At 48.9% G+C, this 20,756-nt stretch overlaps 2 protein-coding genes across 4 annotated transcripts in view; both read left to right on the forward strand.

The window, feature by feature from the left end:
- Positions 1 to 16,536, forward strand: part of GPC1 (glypican 1) — a 250,429-nt gene extending 233,893 nt beyond the window's left edge. For all 3 annotated transcript variants that reach the window (XM_065675478.1, XM_065675476.1, XM_065675477.1), the window contains exons 4-9: positions 2,883 to 3,048; positions 7,289 to 7,419; positions 9,670 to 9,789; positions 10,489 to 10,622; positions 11,798 to 11,973; positions 12,413 to 16,536. In XM_065675478.1, coding sequence (XP_065531550.1) covers positions 2,883 to 3,048; positions 7,289 to 7,419; positions 9,670 to 9,789; positions 10,489 to 10,622; positions 11,798 to 11,973; positions 12,413 to 12,630 — 945 coding nt within the window. In that variant the 3' untranslated portion in view covers positions 12,631 to 16,536. The remainder of the gene's footprint in view (positions 1 to 2,882; positions 3,049 to 7,288; positions 7,420 to 9,669; positions 9,790 to 10,488; positions 10,623 to 11,797; positions 11,974 to 12,412) is intronic.
- A 1,645-nt stretch (positions 16,537 to 18,181) lies between these two features.
- Positions 18,182 to 19,672, forward strand: DUSP28 (dual specificity phosphatase 28). The gene is made up of 2 exons (XM_065675496.1): positions 18,182 to 18,593; positions 19,404 to 19,672. The coding sequence occupies exons 1-2, from the start codon at positions 18,246 to 18,248 to the stop codon at positions 19,536 to 19,538; spliced, it is 483 nt and encodes a 160-aa protein (XP_065531568.1). The 5' UTR covers positions 18,182 to 18,245; the 3' UTR covers positions 19,539 to 19,672.
- The last annotated feature ends 1,084 nt before the right edge of the window (positions 19,673 to 20,756 follow it).

Here is a 20,756-nt window from a genome sequence, read left to right on the forward strand (position 1 = left end):
TGGCAGCTGCGTGCCAAAGGCCAGATGGAGTAGCTGGGCACCAAGAAGCAGCCCACCACTGCCATTCCCCTTCTGCAGCTTGGTGTGGTGGCAGGGCATCGGTGGCCCTGAACAATTGCTCTGCAGGGAGTGCTGTGCTCATGGGGTGAAGGTCCTTTCTGTTTTGTCAGAAAGAGACACACACAAAAATTAATGCAGAGACCAGGCTAAATTCTGCAAGCAGAGACCCTTGTGAAATGCCCATGGGCCTGTCACATTTAAATACTGTGGTCACCTGGGTAGCTCTGATACGGTTGCTGGGTTTACACCGTACTTTAAAGCTAAGCACGTTGGAGATGCTTTTCTGAGCCAAGATCTGTCACCTGCCTCTCTCTGTGTCCCCCACAGGCTCTGGCAAGGTACCAAATAGCTTTGTTTTCTAGCTGCTGGTCACTGTCATCTCTTGTCACTGGACGACTGGCCCACACTGCCCCAGGGGGGTTCTCTGCTTAGGTGACATAGAATCATAAAATGGGTTGGGTTGAAAGGGACCTTAAAGATCATCTGAACAAGCCCAGCTCTCTCAGCCTCTCTGGGGAAGGAGAGGTCACAGCTCCTTTCCTAGCTGCATCTCCTGTTTTCTGTGCAAATGCTCTGGTTTTGGAAGATCTTCAGCTACAGCCTGCGTTAGTGTTCAGCGTGCTCTTACCTGTTGTCTTTTCAGTCACTATTCGGTCACGGCTATCTAAATGCTGAGATGAAAACTGAACTATTCTTTTGTTTGCCTGTCCCTTTGCTTTGTTGCACCCCTCTCATGTCTCCGAGGCAGAAGACAGCGGTGGCGCCTTTGCCAGCTTCTTCCAGGCATGAAGCGCGCACCCGTGTGATGCAGCGTGACAAAGCCTCCATCTCCTGGCAGCAGAGCCGCACAGCAGCCGGTTTGTGTCTGCACAGTTGTCCCAGAACACAGGCAAAAAGGTCACCAGGGAAGCAGAGCAAAGCCTTGACATGCGTGGTGTTTCCTGCAGGGGTCAGCCCCTGCAGCCACGATGGGGCATGTTGTTCATCTGCAGGCATCTCGGGGCTTGTTCTGGCTGCCGAGGGCGAGGCGGTTTCTCTTTGGGTTTTCTGGCTCTGAGACCTAGATATTTTTGTCCTGGTCCTGAAGAAGGTTCTCACAGGGTTATTTTAACACATTCCTGTGTGATGAAGCACCAGCACCATCCAACATGTTTTCCAAGGCTGACTGGAAGTAAGGCGCTACTGTGCGGGCAGTTCCAGGATGGGGAAAGCTTTGGGATTTTCTTTCTCAGTCTCTAATAGCAGGCTTAGTGTGTTCACACTGTCCTAAGGGTACCTCAGAACTGCATTTCTCTGGAGTCCCCTAGCAGAAACTTAAAAGGCCATCTTCAGAGTATTTTTCACAAGTAATAAAGAGGTCAAGGCAGTTCTCAGCACTGCAGCTGATCAGGGATTTTTCCAGGTCGAGGTTTGCCCCTTCCAACACTTTTTCCCCCTTTGGGCTCCTCGTGAGTGCCAAGTACCTCATATGAGGGGAGACTTGCATACAGACACTTGTGTTTATTTATGTACATGGTTCTAAAAGAATGACAAGGGAATTGCAAGCGGATCTGTGCAAAGATGGGAAATGACAACAAAGGAGAAAGCACTTTAGCAGCACAGGAGGGATGTGGACCTGCTCGAGTGGGTCCAGAGGAGGCTCGGAAAGATGATTCAGGGAAGACCTTAGAGCAGCTCCCAGTGCATAAAGGGGGCCTGCAAGAAATCTGGGGAGGCACTTTCTACAAGGGCTTGTAGGGACAGGACAAGGGGGAATGGCTTTAAACTGGCAGAGGGGAGATTTAGATCAGACATTAGGCAGAAGCTCTTCCCTGTGAGGGTGCTGAGGCGCTGGCACAGGGTGCCCAGAGAAGCTGTGGCTGCCCCATCCCTGGCAATGTTCAAGGCCAGGTTGGACACAGGGGCTTGGAGCAACCTGCTCTAGTGGAAGGTGTCCCTGCCTGTGGCAGAGGGTTGGAACTGGATGAGCTTTAAGGTCCCTTCCAACCCAAACCAGTCTGAGATTCTGTGGTACAATTGAGAAAAGACAGGGAAGCATTGATCTCTGCCAGCATCTCTGCAGGGTCTGCCAGGTTGTTTTTCCCGAGCTTACACTGACAGCCCCTTAACTGTGGCATTCGGAGGGGCACTGTCCCATGGCTGATAGTCTGGGGGAACTGCTACATGCTGCAGAGGCTGCTGCCCTGCTCTCTGCATTCTGCAGCTGCACTGGCTCTGTGCTTATGGGACCAGGGTGATTTAACTAAATGCAGCAAAGCCACTTCCAGAGTCAGCTCTGCAAAGCATCGGCTGTGTATGCAGTGCCTGCAAGCCACCAGCATGGCGTGTCTTGGGCCACTTCACCAGCTGCCTGCAGTTCCTGAAGTGCTTTCAGTGAGCAATCACTTCCCAGTGTCAAGTGCTCTCAATTGCCCATGTTTCTGGAATTGTTCAAGTCTTCCTCCAACACCATTCTCCTTTCCAGCTGAGAACTTTCCATGTCCCCACTGTGCATCCCTCCAGGAAGCCAGAGATGCAGTTTGTGGCGGGAAACCTGCATGTGCCAGGCAGTGACAGCAAACCCTTCCTGCAGAATGGGCATGGTGATGACATCGGTTGCAGAGGCTCCAGGGGCACATGTGTGTTGGGGTCACAGTTGCAGGGTGGACCACTGGGGCTGTCCTTGCAGCCATCAGATGTGGCTGGAAGGGAGATGGAGCTCAGCCTTTGAACTCAGGGTTCAAACACAATCCAAACACAACCAAGGAATCCCAGAGAATGCGAGGTTTGCCCACGTGCCCGCTGACCAGCCTGTGTGCCTGACTGAGATCTGTCTCCCCCAGGTATCTCTCAGCCACGAGTGCACTCGCGCCATCATGAAGCTGATGTACTGCCCACACTGCAGGGGCATGTCCAGCGTGAAGCCATGCAACAACTACTGCCTGAACGTCGTGAAGGGCTGCCTGGCCAACCAAGCAGACCTGAACACCGAGTGGAAGTACCTGATGGGTAAGATGGCCTTCCTCTGCTGCAGCACAGCTACCTCTCATAGCACCTTTTGAACTCTCTGAGGCAGTATTTGGTGGGTAAAGAAGGAGGCTCTTTCACGCTATGTTTCTCTGTGATCTGATGCCTAGAAGCTATTGCATGACATTTTGTTGGGTTTTAATAGAAAGAACACTGCTGGTATGGATAACAAGTATTTGAAGAGTTTTCATCTTGCCTGTGCTTATTTGGGATTGTCCTCACTTTGCATTCAAGTAATTCTTCCTTTCCTCCCAAGTGTTGAAGCTTAGGGACAGGTCCGGCCACCTGTACACTGTCAGAGCTGCCTCCTCATCCATAGCAGAGCATTTTCTGCCTCCTTGGGAGGCAGTCTAGAGATGTGAAGCCATAAACTGCTTCCATGGGTAGAGAGCAAGGGGATCAGAATCACGTACTTTTAAACAGGAAGAGGTGTCTTTAAACACATGGGGAGGAGGAAGATACAGGTGTCACCATGAATGGGAAAATTAGACTTGTATTTTAAATAAGACTTCATTTAGGTTTTGTTGTGTCATTCAGCTAAGATGACGGATATTTTAAAGGGGGGGTTTGTGTGTATAGAGGTGGCTTTTCATTGAATTTAAAGCAAAAAAAAATCACTGTGATGGTGTCATCTGATCTCCTGTGCAGCACTGGCTGGAGAACTTCAACCAGGCCTTTCTGCATTGCTTGGTCAGACCCAGGCATCTCTTTTAAGAAGACCTTGGGTGATTTTCGAGAACCTGTGGCTCCTGGTTAAAATGTGAACTATGGCTGAGAGTAGTTTGTGGAGCTGAGAGACCTGATTTAAGGCTGGTGAGGGTCTGTGTTTAGAAAACGGTGTGTTTGTGTTACAGCACACGTCAGGGGAGGTTGTTTGCAATGGTAAACACTCACTCCCCCTTGTGCCCACAGAGCATCATGCAGCAAGCTCCTCTTCTCCCAGGCTGTGGGAGCCTGGGATGATGGAAAGCAGGCACCAGAGGAGATGAGCTTTGTGCTTGGCTTTTTCCCTTGCCTTGGCACTGGCTGCCTGGCCAACAAGGCTGCCAGCTCACTGGCCAGCTGCAGCCCAACAGGCTGGGTCAGGCTTGGTGTGTGGCAGTGCTAACAATAAAAACCCTACTGAGGTTCAAGGAGTGTTGTTTGCCTGTCAAGGGACACTGCAAAGTAAATATGGAGCCCAGAGGCCAGTGTACATGCTCAGGGAGGTGCATTGGTGGCAGCTGCCCCCCTTGCTCTAATGAGGCTGGGGGCTAACGAACCGAGTGACATCTTACTACAGCTAATTGGGAGTGCTACCCATACTGCAAAAGAAGGGGAGGAATATTCCCTTCCCCAAGGGCTTACACCAGGATTTTGATGGTGCTTTGGCCTTTCTGACCAGAGCAAGCCAACTGTTACCTGTCACTGCTCCCCTGGCAGGATGACTGCCTGTCTCCTGGAAGGTCAACGTACAGCTCCCCCTGATTATCAGGGATGCAATTCCGAGTGCATTTTGAACTTCCTCTGGCTTCCTCTTCCTCAAGGGACCCTGTCAAGGGGTGACAGCAAGGAGGAAATTGGATCTTCTTTCAAATTGCAGATGTACATTTGAGCGTCAAAGGTCATAATAAGATCAAGGGCTGGAGTCAGAGGTAGCAGTTCACTGGTATTGCCCACTCTTCACCCTTCTCCAGGCCCTTCTATGTAGCTGGAGTTACACAGTGCTGCTCTTTCAATTTGAGAAATTAAGGCAGGTCAAATTAAGAGAGGTTTTTATAGTAAGTGGTGGTACAAACATAATGTATCACTAATTTGGGAGTGCAGCCTTTGATTTAAATGTCTGTATCAAAATTAGTGCCTCTGTGAGCTCAGATTGTCAGGAAAATACAGTCTCAGAGATGACACTGCAACTCCTGAGTGGCAGCAAAGTTAAACTGAAAGCTCTTTCATGCTGCAGGAGTTGTAATTTCTATGTTGTATGACACATTTAGCTTTAGAAATCAGTGCTGCCATAGGACTGTGTTGCAGGAAAAGAGAGCACATTAACTTGGAAACTGTGTCCCTTGTTCTGTTCTTGCTCCAGCTAAACAGCTCCTTTCTTCTCTTGTTATTCGAGTGTGGAAAGTAAATACATAATGTTTGCAAGCTGTGACTTTACGTGTTGTTAAATCCTGTATTATAGACCTGAGCAAAGAGCGTTTAGTGATCAATGCTCCAGACTGACAGAGGCTTGAGCCCTCCCAGTTGTTTGACTATTGCCCTTGCTTCCCATAGACCGGACCTGCTCTCAGACTGTGAGGCGTGCGGGCCTGATCTGGTATCTGCTGTGGCTTTGTCCCTTATGTAGTCTTTACCTGGTTTAATCATTCTCTGGGAGCTATCAGGGTCTGACCATCAGTCATATAACAGCACAGAACAGACTTGCAAGGGCTGAGCATGCTGTTAAATTGACAACAGTGGGCTCAGGATCAGACCTTCATTGTTAACACACTACATCCACTATGGACCTAGTGTTGCTGCACAAACCTCATCTACAGCTCAGGTAAGTCGTTTGGGGTCTTTCTACTGAGTCCTGCTGGCTTGCCCAGGCAAGGGACTGAGCACTTTCCTAACAGGTTTGAAACAGGGTGGTCCATGGTTGTGCTGCAGCAGGCTGGACTCCTGCTCAAAGGAAATCTGCTATGTGGCTCAAAGATAAGCATCAGTCTTTTAAAGCGATATCACATGTGACACACACCCACTGTGGGATGGTGTGGGTTGAAGGACACGTTTTACTGATACTCTGTTGAGCTGCCAGGGGTAATTCACCCGGTGGTTTCATTGCTCATGAATAATGTCAGCACTACCAACTCATGCTGAATAAGCTTTTCTGCAACATCACACCATCTGCTCTGACAGGCTTCTGCCAGGCTGATGGGTGAGATATTGGGATTTAGGACAGAATAAATCACTCCTAATGAATAACTCCATTTATAAATGGAACAAATCTCCAACCTAGACCATGAGATTTGACCCTATTTGTGTAGAGAAGAACCAGCATGAAGCCATTACACTTGTTTTCTTCCATGTGGCAAGGCCACAGGAACATGAAACGTTTTCTTTTCCAGATAAGCACGGGCCACCCCAGCTCTCTGAGACATCCCTTGTCCTGACAGGAGGTTCCTGATGTGCCCTGGGGGGATGCAGACCACACTGGGGCCATCTGAGGTCACACATAACTGAATGCCAGGTCCCTAAAAGCCAGTGAAGCATATGCATGACCTGGCCTCGGGGCTACTAAAGCACAAGCGTTAGGAAGCTGAGGCAGCAGCAGCACAGCAGTGACTTTCAGAATTGCAGTTTTTGACTGGCAATGTCAGACCTGGATAAGATGGCATTTTAGATGTCCAAATCCAGTTTGGGGTTTGAGATCCTGTTTAAATCTCACTGGACACTGAGGATGCCAGTTTTCCTCTGCATTCCCCAGCGCCCCGAGCCCTGCAGGTATATAGGCTGTCCTGCTTCAGACCCAACTGGAGTGCTGAGAATTACCTCTGGAGGTAGGCAGAGGTTGGGAATTCTTTGTAAGCCAAGCATTGTCCCAAAGCAGCCATCTAGGCAAGCATCTAGTATTCCAGGCCAGCAAATCAGAGCTTTCCAAGATAAGAGGAGCTGGAAGCAAGAGGCGCCCTTCAGTCACTCCCTGTCCTGTTTACTAGTTTAGTTGTGGGCATTTTGGCCTGCTTCTCCATCTTTATAGCCTGATATTTCTCTGGCTGGTCACGTGTTGTCCTTCTGTAGGTAATGGTGAGAATTGCTCCTTTTCTTATTCCTTCACTGCCGCAGAAGTCATTGCCCTCATCCAGTACCTTTGGCACTTTATTGACCCCAGTTCCCCCACTTTCTGCTGGCTGTAGTGCTTTGCTGATGTAATGAGTTAGGAGGGTTAGGGCCAAGTATTGCTATGCATTACTTAATATTTCTGCACCAGTTTTCCTTTCTGTAGCACCCCAGGAAATGTTGGTCACTTTGAGTGAATACCGGTTCCATTTACCATTTCCAGCAGGGGACCTCTGTTTCCCTGCCACTGAGGGTGGCTTTACTTACATGCTGAGTAACGGCACTTGGGTAGCAGTGAAAATGGAGAAATGACTCCCAACAAGCCTGCCAAGGGGCCAGCAGCTCATCCCAGCAGCATGAGCATGATCTTGAACGTGGTTTGTGCAGAGTCTGATGAGAGATGTCTGTCTTGTTTCACTAGATTCCCTGGTCGTAGTGGCTGATCGAATTGACGGACCATACAACGTGGACACTGTAATAGGGACCATTCACATGAGGATCTCTGAAGCTATTTCTAACTTGCAAGAAAACAAAGACTCGATCACAACCAAGGTAAGAGCATGTGCCTAGGTCTGGATGAGGATGCATCATGTGTAACTGCCAGGAGCACACTTTTTTTGTGCTCACTCTTCAACTGAACTAAAGAAGATGAAGGATGAAAGAGGTCAAATGCCCACTCTTTTAATGATAGGAAACCACCTGTCTTACACAGGCACAAACCTCCTCAAGTATTTCCAAATATTATTCCTTCCTACAACCAGTCAGCCACCTTTAGATACAGACACACAAGGTGGGACTGCATATGCAGTGGCTGTGGGAGGCATGGTGCCATTTGCTGTCAGGAGGCTCTGTGTTTGAAGAGTCCTGGAGTATTTTGGCTGAGCTGAAGCATTTACAGACAGTGCACAGTCCCTAGAGACAGAAGGCATCTGCCTTAACCTGCCTCGAGGTGATGTTCTGCGGTGGAAACACTGGGCTATCAGGTTGTGTCTGTGGGACAGAGCTACAATCTGGCAGTCCATCTGGAGAGTATAAAACAGGCTCTCCTGATGCTCAACTGTCTTCCAAGAAGCAGATCATGAAGCTCTCTTCTATTGGTCTTCTATTTTTAGTACATTTATCCACTTAACCACAATCATCTCTGTAGCTGCAGGTAAGAGAAGCTTTGGGAACAAAACCACCCTCCAGGGCTTCTGCTTTTTGCCTAGACATTCCCCAAGTCCTGCAGCTATCCCACAGCTGGGGCGGAGGTGCAGATGAAAGGAGCAGGACAGGTTCTAACTACATCTTGGAGAAGGGAAGGGCCAGAAGTATTGCTTAGCCAAGCAGGAATTCGCTGGCACATGTCAACGCGCCATCAGCAGCACGCATCCAAGTACTCATTAAGGTCTCTCTTCTGACATGAAAGGCCATGTTCTTTTTTCCTTTGTTAGGTGAGGCTGAGGTTGTCCACATAAAAGCAGGCCCATGATTTGGGAAAAGATGTCATCATCTGCAAAGAAAGGTGTTTCCAAGGGTATATAGTAAATCTGGTATAATGAAAAAGAGTAAATAGTCTAATTGGTGTTCAACTGGAGCAACCAAACATGTTTGATAAGCTTCTCAGTGTGATCTGGTGACCAAATTAGCTTGGTGCTGAACTGCCATAAGTGTTGGGTCCATCTGGTCATCAGAGAGCACCCCAGGAGAGGGCTTTCTGAGCTGAATGTCCCTCAGACACGCTGGTGAGACCGGCTGAAGGTCTAGATTAGGATTTTGCTGATGGCTGTCAGAAGCTACTAGCTGAAATAGCAATCAGCAGCTGGCACAAGCTGCATCTCTCTGAGGTCTGGATCTCTGCTTTAAGGGAACACCATGCAAAGTCGAATTTATCAATAGCTTCTGACAGCACCCTGGTAACCACAAGAAGCTTGGAGCCATCTTTTCAAATCAGATGGCTTTCTTTGTGAAGGCTGGTGTTTCCCAAATCAAACTGACAAGGCCCTCCTGCCCTTTGACACTTGATTCAGTCTGATTGTCTGAGGACTCCATCCACCAGCCCCAGTGAGGCTTAGTTGCCTAAGCACTGGCTACCTGGTAGCAGGAGATGTCTTGTGTGGACTGGTCAGGCAGAGACTGGGAGAAACAGGCACTCTTCGTCTCTTCCTAGAGGAAAAGTGTGAGGATTTGTACCTTCAAAGTGCTTCTGCTCTCCTTTGGCTACAAAACACACCTGGGCAGGTAGTTACAATGGCAGGAGGTACCCAAATTTAGGAGGCAGATCAGGTTGGCTTCCTCATTCATTCTTGAAACATCCAACCTGACAGATTGGGACACTTCTTGCACTCCCCTGTTGGAGGGAGCAGTCGTTTGTGAAGTGTGGATGCCGATTGCCAGCTCAGTTGTCCAAATCAGCGGAGCTCATGTGCTCTGCAGTCTTGAAGCCCACACCACTGGTGTAATGAGTGTGAGCAGCTCCCATCTTGTTCTTCCCAGAATTTTATTTTTCCATCCTAATAGGAGCAGATAAAATGGCAAGTGATAAATTAGCATCAACATTTCTGATTCATCCAAAAACCTGTGCTAATTTTGTGTTAGTACTGAATGTTTTGCTTGCTAGCAGTAACCAAAACCAGTCACAGTGTGCTGAAAACACATCCTGGCACAAGAGTAATCTGACCAGAAACTAAGCCAGAATCTCAGAGATCTTGCAGTTAGGAAAGATGAACGTACTTAAGAAGAAAAAAACCATAACTGTGGCATGCTAATTAATTTAAGAGATAGTATCAAAGCACGGAGTAGAGAGTTTGGGCTGTTTTTCAGGTTTTCCAAGGCTGTGGAAATCCAAAAATCAGCACGAAAGGCTCCAGCAGTGAGGACAAGAGAAGGTGGGGGAAAGTCGCGTTGGAAGCAAAGTCCTCTGCACAAGCACTAGAGATGCTGGTGAGTTTGCCTCAGAAGCAGACGTGCTGGTGCACTGGGAGCATGGGGAGCCCGGCTGGAGCAGCACTGGGTCCTGTGGGTCAGGTCAGACCACCCCTCAGGCTGCTGTGTCATCTTTACTGGTGAGTCTGAAGGAGATCATATCAGTGAGTGCTGGCGTGACTGAAGCAGGTCTGATCTTGCCACTGGGCACAGGGCCGAGGTTTAGGTTTAGGTTGCTGATAACCAGTTTCTCAGGGATTTGGTGCCACTTACCCCGAAAAGACACCTTGCTATTGGTGTTACTGAGCTGGGTTATATATACTGTGGCTGGAGGTCCTCCTCTCTGGAGATTTGGATTCTGTGGAAAATGAACTACATGATCCACCATGGTTCCACATTTCAAATGCTCCTCACTCACAGACACCTGCCTGTCCCACTCTGGCAGAGCCCTGCTGGCTAGCACCAAGACTGCTTCTCAGCAGTGCCCTCATGGACCCACAAGATGATCTTCTGGCTGATTTTTTGGTACCAGAACAGTCCTTAGCTTGCAACCTTCAGCCTTGGGTGCTTGGGTTAAGGGGAAGGTTGGCAACACATCCCTGTTTGCATAGAAACAGACTTTATGCTAGTACAACAACAAAAACCAATAAATAGGCAGAATGCTATTCTGGGGCAGCCCGAAGCTCTTCTGACCCTGAGCATCCTCTTTGTTTACAGGTTTTAGATGCCAAAGGGAATCTGACAGCTCTCAAGACTTACTGGATCACCCTGCCTGGCAGCCTGTGCAGCAAAAAAATAATGGCCAGCTCAGTGGCAGATGACAAGTGTTGGAATGGGATGACCAAGGGCAGGTATGGAGAGGATCAAGGTGCCAGGATAGTAATGTCCTGGGGTAAGAGAAGGAGGGTTTCATAAAAGGCACTTGCACCTCATCTCAGCCATCCCCACTTGTTCAGACTGGGCTGAAAGGTCTGTCCATGTCCACAGAAATGCTGAACTTCCTGGAAAGCTGGTACCTGGGAATGTCAAGCCTGTTGTCATTTTGCTGTGTGTTGGGGGGTTAAGCACTGGAATGTATTGGCCGTGAAATAACTTGTGTAGTTTTGTACCAGTGAAGCAGTTGTGCAATTCCATGTGCACTCAGAAGGCAGAAGGGCTGGATTTACCTCACAAATACCAGAACTGTTGCTGAGAATTGCATATGTGCCTTTCTATCCATACCTGCTCTGAAATGCTGCTTCCTCATGAAAGGAGGCACCCAGGGTGGCATCAAACAGCTGCAGAAACACCTTCCCCCATAGCTGATGGTTAAAGGATGGTGATGAGGAGAGATACGGTGGACATGTGTGTTTCTCCGCTCCGTTCTGTGGACCTGCTCTGCTGGTCTCTGCCAGCCCGAAGCCGGCACCTTTGGTTCTTCCATACTTCATGACCTTTCCCTGCCAGCAGTGCTGCACATCCCCAGGAGCAGATGAGCTGCAGCACTGTGGAAGGGGGCATCACAGCTCTGTTTGCTGATTGATTCCTAGTTAACAGAAGCTTCCCTGAGGGCCTGTTTGGTCTTACCAGGGGCACTCAGTCATCCCAAGGCATCAGTCCCAACAGGCTTTAACTGGGGCTGAAGATGCTCCTCATCCTCCCATACAGACAGCTTTTCCAGAAAAGAGTGTCCCCATGGCTTCACAGGTACCAGCCTGAGAGCAACCCCTCAGCCCTGCACACACCCTCTCCCATAGGAAACCCCTCTCCATGCTGGGACACAGATGCTGCAAGACCAACAGCCAGCTTCTGAAAGCTGAGGTGGCCTCAGAGCCAGCTGCAGGGTCTGATGGGGTCTGGCCATGTCAGCATGGCTTGGTCATCTGTAGAGCAGGCAGCAAACACCAGCATATGAAGGCTGTTCAACAAGCCAATGCCACTGACTGCAGCTTCTCTGGTGGTCACTGAGATTATCACTGGCGTCTGTAATGGGAAGAGGTGAGTTTAGCTGGGAAGAAGCATTTCAACTTGTCTCCTTCTGTCACAGTTATCTGCCTGAAGTGATGGGGGACGGCTTAGCTAATCAGATTAACAACCCGGAGGTAGAGGTGGACATCACCAAGCCAGATATGACCATTCGCCAGCAAATCATGCAGCTAAAGATCATGACAAACCGGCTGGGCAACGCTAACATTGGGAATGATGTGGATTTCCAAGACGCAAGTGAGTTCAGCAGAACCAGAGAGGTCCATGGCAGGCTGAGGGGCTGAGCAGTCAGTCTTGGGGGGTTGTGGCAGCCTGGCTTACGGCTCAGGGCTGCAGAGGCTGTGTTTGAGTGCGGGCAACTTACTGTGGGGTGGCTGGAGGCTGTGCTGCTGAAACCTGGGGTGCTTTCTCCAGTCCCAGCCCAGCCCTGCTTGATAGGGCCACTGATCCTGTCTGCTCTGGAGGTTTCTGGTGGTTAAAGTCAACTAGAAATCAGGTATGGGCTTGCTTCTCATGGTGGGGATGCAGGAGGAAGGAGGTGGCAAGGGCAGGGCTGGTGGTCAGCACTCCCTGGGGTTGCAGCAAGGGGCAGGAAAGGCCATTGGCCCCCACAAGGACAGCAGTTGGGGCTCACACTGTGCCTTCCTCATGCTCACCCATGTTTGTCTCTGTGCAGGTGATGACATGAGCGGCTCTGGGAGTGGTGACAGTTGTCCCGACGATGTCTGTGGCAAAAGACTCTCTAAGAGCCCCAGCACCAGGCAGCCAGAAACGCATGCTATTCCTAAGCAGTCTGGACATGGCATCAATGGGGCCAGCAGCAGATCTTTGCCTTCTGCCTTCCTTCTCCTCCTTTCGGTGGCTTTCCTTGCCGTGCAGCACTTGTGGCGGTAACTCACTAGCACAGCCAGGAAAGAGACTGCGGCCGAGGGCTTCACTTCGCCAAAACCAACCAACCAACAACCAAAGGACGTATTTAATTCACCTTGGCAAAAAAAAAAAAAAAAAAGAAAAGAAAAAAAAGAAAAAAGAGTAAGAGGGAGGAGAAAAAGGTTTCAGTTTTTTGCTATTTCTGGCAGTGCTCGAGCTGTTTTCTTCTTTCTTGGTCTTCTCCCCAGTGCTGGGCCCTTCTTTCCGTACCTCATTGTTTTACTTTTGTTACTGCCACAACCTGGCTCTCAGGGCTGAAACAAGCCTTTGCAAAGAGGCCTCCGGGGCAGCTCTTGTGCTGCTCTGCCTCCAGTGGAATATGCAAGTCATGCAGTTGCCCTGATCTCATCACCCAGCCGCTGCCGGAGCGCCGCTTGCCCTAGAGCTGCCCAAGCCACGGCGGTGCCGGCACCAGCGCCACTTGGGAACGCCGAGAGACTGAGCTCGTCAGCGCTGCTCAAGGGCTGCATTCAGGGGCTCCTGCGGGGTTTTCCCTCTGTGCTTCCTAGGCAGACAGAGATGGCCCTTTGCTTTCAGCAGCATACACAGGAGTGTGAGCAGGTTTGGTAGGTTGAGCTGAAACAGTTTGGCAGTGGACCCAATAACGCAGAACTCCCTTTTTACTTTGGAAAGGTCACAAGCGGGGTTTCTTGACTAGAGCTCGTAGCTGACAACAATTTGAAATGTAGGTCTCCTACATCTAAGTGACTGGGAATGAGTGTTAGGGGTTGGGTTTGGTGTATTTTTTCTTTGCATGCTAGTTGGAAAGCCATTTTTTACCCAAGTAATAATGGTCCAATTTCTACCTGCAGTGCGGTACCGTCGTAGGTAACAGAGAGATGACAATATGCACGGTGGGATTCTCCACTTGACAGACAGTTGTGCTGCCACCTCAGCCATGGACGGGAATCCCTTTTATTTGTTGGTAATAATTAAAAACAGGGACTTATTACTAACCAGAGCATTGCAACTGGTTGTGAGAGCTGAGTGACACCCCAGCCCAGGTCTCACTGCTACCAGCCCCTGGGGCTGGTAGCAATGAGCCCTGGGCAGTGTCCCTATGCAGGTTGAGGTAGCACCTACTTGGGGGAGGGGATGTGAGGATGGGACATGTTTTATTTGGGTTCTTCTTTTTCTTTTGGTGTCTGTTGCATTGTAGATTTTTGAGTGAATTCCTGTTTTCCCCATCCTCCAACGCACCTTCCCTAGCCACTGCAGGGATGGCGTGGGACAGCGGGTCAGACACCTGCTGGCAGCTTCGTTTTGGCTCAGGGAAGGGCTAGGCTCACCCTCTGCCACCCCATCCCACCACACACCAGCTTTTGGGACATGCAGGTGGCTGCCCTAACCCCGAAATGCTTGGTGGGGTGGGCTCCATGATGGGTTTTTAGGCTGGGCCTGGTCAGTGAGCAATATAAATATCCCCACGTACCTTGTAGGAGTGTCAGTGCTTGTAGGGCTGTGTGCTTTGTGGCTTCCAGAAGGCTTCTGTACCTGACGAGTACAGCAAGCACTGGCTGGAGGTGTAGGTTTAGCTGATGTTATAGATACAACGCAGTCACTGTGACTGGTTTGGCCAAGAGCACGCCATGGGGTTGGGCTTCATTCATAAGGGGTTGGGTTTGAGTTTCAAATGTGTTTGTACTGCGGGTGAGAGGGAGGAAGAGGCCTATCTATCTAATACTTTACTGGTCTGCATAGCAAAGGTTTGAGCATTTCTCCTCTGTTCTACCAGAGGAGATGTGTCTTTGGGCTGAGCAAATGTTACGGGGTTGGGGTTTGGCTGTTTTCTAAGAAGGGGAGGGGGTGAGGGATGGGGAGAACAAAACCCCATTTTTAACATTAGCAGTTTCTAGAATGTGCAGTTTAAGGGAAGATGAGAACATGAGCAAAATTGACACCAAAAACCAGTGCAGGTGGGAGGTGTCATCCCTGTGGTGATGGTTTGAGCTGGGGTTGATGGTATTCTAACAAAGCAGAGATTTTAGGCCAGCTTTGACTGGCTTCCGCAGGTCACAGTGACCAGTGCTTCTGACTTGGTGTCCTTTCTGCCTTGTGCTCAACTCCATGTAAGACTGAGCCTGATCTAATCTGGTAGGGTTTCAGAAATGAAAGCCAGAATAATGGATGTTGGCTAGAGGCCAGACAACGCCACTAGACCCATCAGAACCCAGGAGTGGATAGATACATGAATTTATGCAGATTTATTTACTTCTAGAAGCATGGCATGTTCCACATTAATTTTACTGCTCTAAAGAGATCCTGATTTTATATTTTCTTTTGTTTTTTTTAACCAGAATTGCCAGTATAAATTTAGCCTCCAGTTACAGAAATCCCCAGAGCCAGTCCTGCAGAACCTTTACATCCAAAGGTTTAACACATGGATGCTGAGGTCAGTGTTTTGCTTTTGCAGAATGGGAGATTGAAAGGAAAGTCTTTGTCATTCCCGGTTCTGGGCAGTTAGCATTTGCTGTCAGCCTCTTCCCGCAAAAGCTTATTACAGGCCCCGAGGGGAACACACCTTGAATGTGAAGCCAAGAATTCACCTATTGTCCAGTTAATATTTTAATGATTTAATAGGCCAAATCGTCGGTCCTGTTACAGTGGTAAAACCTGATAGTCCAAAGTAATTAATGAGGCAAAGCCTCAAGGATGCCATAAAAACTGTTACACAGGAGACACCCTGATGCCTGGGGTCCAGCTTCAGTGTCCCTCCAGGTCCTGAGAGCAACTGCTTCAGTTGCCTGAAGCCGAGCTGGGGTTGGAGCAGCATCAGCAGCCTGATGTCTGTGCAGGCAGTGCTGGGCCTCTTCCCCCTCTTTGACAGCAGGCACATGGTGTGGATGCTTCCCCTCTCCTTGGCCCTGGGTCCATTGGTCCATTCAGTACCTTTCCACACACTCTGCCTGTGCCGCTACCCAGTGTAGGTTCCTGGTTATCCCGTTATACCGTTCTCTTTTGTTGCCCTGGAGTGGTTTCCCTGACCTGCTGTGATCTGGTGGCCCCAGGGCTGTGCTTGGCCATGCCACCAAAATAGCTGAGTCCCCCCACGTATCGACTTGGTATTGCTCTGAACTGAAGCAAACCTAAAGCAAACCGTAGTTACCTGATGGCTAGGCAACCACTAGCATGGCTCAGCAAGCTAAGTCGAGCCCCGAGCCCGTGCTCAGACTGGGGCCTTTCAGTGCTTCTACCTGACATTTCCAGGGCCACTGCCTGCTGGAAAATGTAGTGACAAAACTCCCTAGCCCTGTGGCAGTGCTGGCTGAAGGCCGCAGCCACAGCAGGGGCTGGTGGGTGCCATGGGTTGGTTACATGAGTGAGGAGCTCTGGGGAGCAGGGGTGGATGGGAGGGAACGTTTGCTTTGGTGTTATCAAAGTGGTGATTCGTGGTGTCCTGGTTTGAAAAGGCCTCGTACTTCACGGGGATGAGGAGGGGATGGTGGTCTAGGGATGATATGAACAAGGACCCCTGTTCCTGGAAAGGGGAGAACCAGGAAAAGCGGATTTCCAAGTGTCTCTGTCTTTCAACCTGCTCTTTTGTGCCATAGCGTGTATGTTTTAACTAAGGGCGAGGGTCTCAAAAGGCTTTGAGAGCACAGCTACTTATCATTTACAGATGACAAGCTGCCTGTTGTTTTCTGGTGGGCTTGGTAGAGGCTAAGGTATAGCAAAATATCTAAAGTCCACTTTTGCTTTAAACAGATGCGTTTCTATCTGCAGGAGTAAGAATTATTTCACTTATTGGCATAGCTGGACAGTTATCTATTTCTTTCTGTTACCAGGTACTTGTAACTCTCTTGCACTGTTTATCTAAAGTTGGAATATGTTCTTTGAATCCTAGTATAAATAAAAAAGGCTGGAGACTTACATCTGTATTTACAGGGCAGTTTTACTTCTTCTACATGTAAGCTGAATTTGGCGTTTTCTTTCTCCGTTAAGAAGGCCAGGAGTCCCAAGGAATGAAATCGTGCTTTCAGCCACAAGGTTTGTAATGGGCTGATGTCAGCCCTGAACACAAGAGGGAATCTAGGGTCATGTGGATGTTACGTGTGCAGAGACAAGGTGAACCTGACTTGAGTCACCAAAGTGCTATGCTAAATATTCTCTTCCTCACAGAGAGGTGCAAAAAGTCATGGCGTGATATTATGAGGAATCAGAAACACCCTTGGTAGTCGTCATTGCAAAGTCTTGTGCTAATTGTTTACCATGGCCTTGTACTAGTGCAGGTGTTGGCAGGGTCTTAACCTGCAAGCAAAGCAGATGGCTGGGTTGTCGCAGTGATGGGGATGTTTGGTCTTGAGCTGTGCTTGAGACTGCAAGCCCTCAAGTCAGCTGCAGGAAGGTAACCAGTAAACATCCATAGCCTCACTGTGCCTCCTGGGCTGGCGGAGCTTTCCTCCAGGCTGGTGCTGTGCCAAGGAAGCGGTGGTGCAGAGCACTGAGCCCATGGGCAGTGCTACCACACTGCAGGAGAGGACACCCTGCTCCTTTAAGGAGGCATCTCAGAGCTGGCATCTCTCTGTCAGGCTGTTGGCACAGGTGATGGCAGGTAAGCAGCACATCAGTTTCCCCGTTCCCCATGTCGGAATAGAAGCTCATCCTCATCCCTCCAGCTGATTCCTTACTGGCTGGCACTGCGTTTCACACCAACCCTTTTAGTGCATGCCCTGGTGCCGTGATAGCCCAGGTTCATCTTCGTGCCAGCTGCAAGTTATCAGTCACAAGCTCCTTTTTTGCGTCATGGCCAGACAGAAAACTGTTCGAGAGGCTCAGCCATGTGCTAAATCCAGGAAGTGGCTGGTACCAGCAGCAGTCCTGCAGCACCCGCCTGGTACTGATTGATGTGGCCCTGCCCTGGCTGGGCCCTTGCCCCCTCCCCACCCACCCTGTACAGCTCCAGCGCGTGTCAGCACCCTCGTGCCCTGGCACCTCACCAGCAGTTTAGCTGAAGTCCAGCAAGATTAGTGCTACCGTATCTAGCCAGCCTGGTAAATCATTTTCTGGGCATTCAAATACGCTTTTGTTGTAGGTGAGGGGCCACTACATGATCCGGAGCTGAGCTGGAGGTGACTGAGCCATCCTGCGTCATTGCACCAATCCTGACCCCAGCAGCAGCCTTCCTGCGAGGAAGAGGCCGGGTTGGATAGGGCTTTGAGTAACGCAAGATAGAGGGATAACCCCTGTCCATGGCTGTGGCAGGGGGTTGGAATTAGATGATCTTCAAGGTCTCTTCCAACCCAAACCATTCTGTGATTCTATGAAGACAGGAGTTTTAGCTTCTTGTAAGAAGCTGCTATAGGGCTAGGAACTGTTCAAATCCAATTGTCTCGGAGCGTTTGTAGCTTTTTAAATGCAGCTGTCAGTATCCAGCAGGCACGAGGACCTGCCTGAAGCCTTTATTCCCAAGCCTGTGCAGGGGAGATAAATATAGCAGAACCCAGCATTCCTCAGGGCAGCGCAGCCACACACATTGCAGGGTGGGGGGGAACGGCATCCTGATCCCTGCCGGTGCAGGACTCGAACGCCGTGTGTCCGCGGCCATTAGGGAGCTGGTGCCGCTGCGGCCTCAGCTGCCGATGCCGCAGCTCAGCCAGGTCACCGCCTCGCTGCTCATCAGCAACGCGCGGGCAGCCTGCAATGAGGACCTGCTCACGCGAGAGGGAGTCACCTTCTGCGTTAATGTCACCAGGCAGCAGCCCTTCCCCGGCCTCCCGCACGTCCGGGGCATGCGTGTGCCTGTGTTCGATGACCCGGCTGAAGACCTGTACCAGTACTTTGAGCAGTGCAGTGATGCTATAGAAGAGGCTGTGAGGAGGGGTGGGAAGTGCCTGGTGTACTGCAAGAACGGCCGCAGCCGATCCGCTGCTATCTGCACTGCTTATCTGATGAGACACGGAAAGCTCCCGCTCAAGGATGCATTCGAGGTATTGTACTGATAACCAGGTTTATACTTAGCCATCTTTCGGGTAAGAACTGCAGTGCTTACTGTAAGTAATGATGATGTCTCATAGAATTATTTTGGTGCTCTCAGCTGTTTATTGACAGTTAACACAGATATTCGTCATTTGAATAAACATTACACTCTTAAGTTTTTTCACCCCCAGTTGGGACAAATACACTTTCAATGTGAGGCTTCTGGGACAAATATAATTACAAATGCAAACAGACTTTAAGCAAATATGGAAAGTTGGTTGTTCTGTGACTCTTTTTTCCCCATCATTTCCTTAGTCATAATAAGCAAAGTTAAAGACAGATGTAAAGAAAATGAGGGAAATGGATGCAGGTGTGCAATTGTTGTTCAGCAGGACAGCTAACGCAGCAAAGAAACATCATCTGTTAGGCCTCATAAATAGCTAGGGACAAGGTAGTGATGAGTGATAGCATCTCAACTTCAGTAGGAAGCCTATCGAATACATGTGACTTGTGATCTACCTTTTAGTCCATACCCATTTGGTAGGTACATCAGTAGAGTTTCTCATGCAGATAACTGTTTTGTTCACTGCTAGATAGAGGCATGCAGATATATGACCAAGTTTCACACTATATTGAGCGTCCTGACACATGAGCAGTGTCACCACACTGTGAAAGACAGTCACAGGGACTCCGTGCCAGGAGATCCAAGTCAGCTCTCCAAAATATCTATTATTCCATAGCCAAATCAAGAGCCTTAGAGGAAAAAAATTCATTTACATGCTACCTGCCCTTGCTTCTACAATGCCTCTCCTCTTTTCTAGACTGTGAAGACTGCCAGACCAGTAGCAGAACCCAATGCAGGATTTTGGTCTCAGCTGCAGAGATATGAAGAAGACTTGCAGATACCAAAGCAGTCTGACCACGTGAGCAAAGGGCTTAAAAATAGCAGCATGTGAAATGTTTTAAAGAGAATTAAGTAGCTTGCAACAGATTTAAACAAACAGGAAGAAAACCACCTCATATATCACCTGTACATAAAACACCTTCCTCCCCAAACTGAGCTGATGGTTCATTAAAATCATTCAGAGCATTACTGTTGAAGGTGCATGCAGAATAAGCAGGGAGAAACAGCAGAAACAGAGAATGGTTGGAAGGCCTGTAAACAAACCAGAGGATGGCATGGTATCTTCAGCATTTATTTTCACCTGAATGACACTGAATGCAATAACATATTGAATGAATGAGTTAATTGTCACTGAATAGGGATTTTACTCTTGGTTTTTAACTAAACTTCCCAGTGACTTCACAATATACACTGTCCAGAGGACAATATGCACATGATGCTGAGGAGTTCAGCTCCCACCATGCCAGTTAAATGGCTTTTCAGCTTTTGAAATTACTCTCCAGAATATGAAGGGAGTTATTTTAAAAACAACAGTTGATAGTGGGGGGAAGATGACACTGGCGATCTAAAAGTAATCTTAACTTACTCATTAAGCCTAAAAGACTTGTCAGTGCCCAATTCAAGCCTTGATATGTCTGTACAAGTCAGCTGTATCTGCATGCAATCAACATGGCTAAATATTTCTCCTTAAGACTACATGCAGATAGCCCTGTGAAATTATCTATTAGGATATCAAAGAGGCCACACCAAACTTCCAGATCAGACTACAGTTGTGTTTAGGATAAGTCAGTAAAAGCAGAGGGAAACACCAAGGTGTTTTGATGAATTGTATTCATACACCTGTAATTTAAAAGGGACAAGTTATGAAACCTGTGAGCCTGCAGTGTCAAATTCCATTGCACATTGCTCAAGGCACCAATACAAAGTAAAGTGAGCTCATTGTCATCTGCCTGAGTGCTTACACAAGGCAAACGAATGCTCCCAGCAGTGGAGTGGTTTAAAGCAGAAATTCTAATGGTGGAGAATGAAGGCGCAGGGGAATTACATTGAGCAGACAATTCACATGCAGTAGAAATTCTCAGAGTTACAATAGGATTATTTTAAAAGCTGAAAACATAGAAATAAAAACTGAAAAATGGGGCCATGGCCTTCTTAGGTACCACAAAGCATTTTAACACCAGGTGCTTCCTGCACTCCCAGCTGTGTCTGGTTCGTTCCACATCATATCTGTATTATATCTGATATCTGCATCACAACCAACAAGAACTTT

The sequence above is a fragment of the Lathamus discolor genome, chromosome 3, assembly GCF_037157495.1.
Source record: "Lathamus discolor isolate bLatDis1 chromosome 3, bLatDis1.hap1, whole genome shotgun sequence".
In the NCBI taxonomy this organism is placed as follows: Eukaryota; Metazoa; Chordata; class Aves; order Psittaciformes; family Psittacidae; genus Lathamus; species Lathamus discolor.

Bases quoted from the DNA above. Each gene is read 5' to 3' on its own strand.
- DUSP28 (XM_065675496.1), top strand. From the start codon at position 18,246: ATGCCGCAGCTCAGCCAGGTCACCGCCTCGCTGCTCATCAGCAACGCG. The intron at 18,594-19,403 runs GTATTGTACTGA...CCTCTTTTCTAG, and splicing joins CGCTCAAGGATGCATTCGAG to ACTGTGAAGACTGCCAGACC.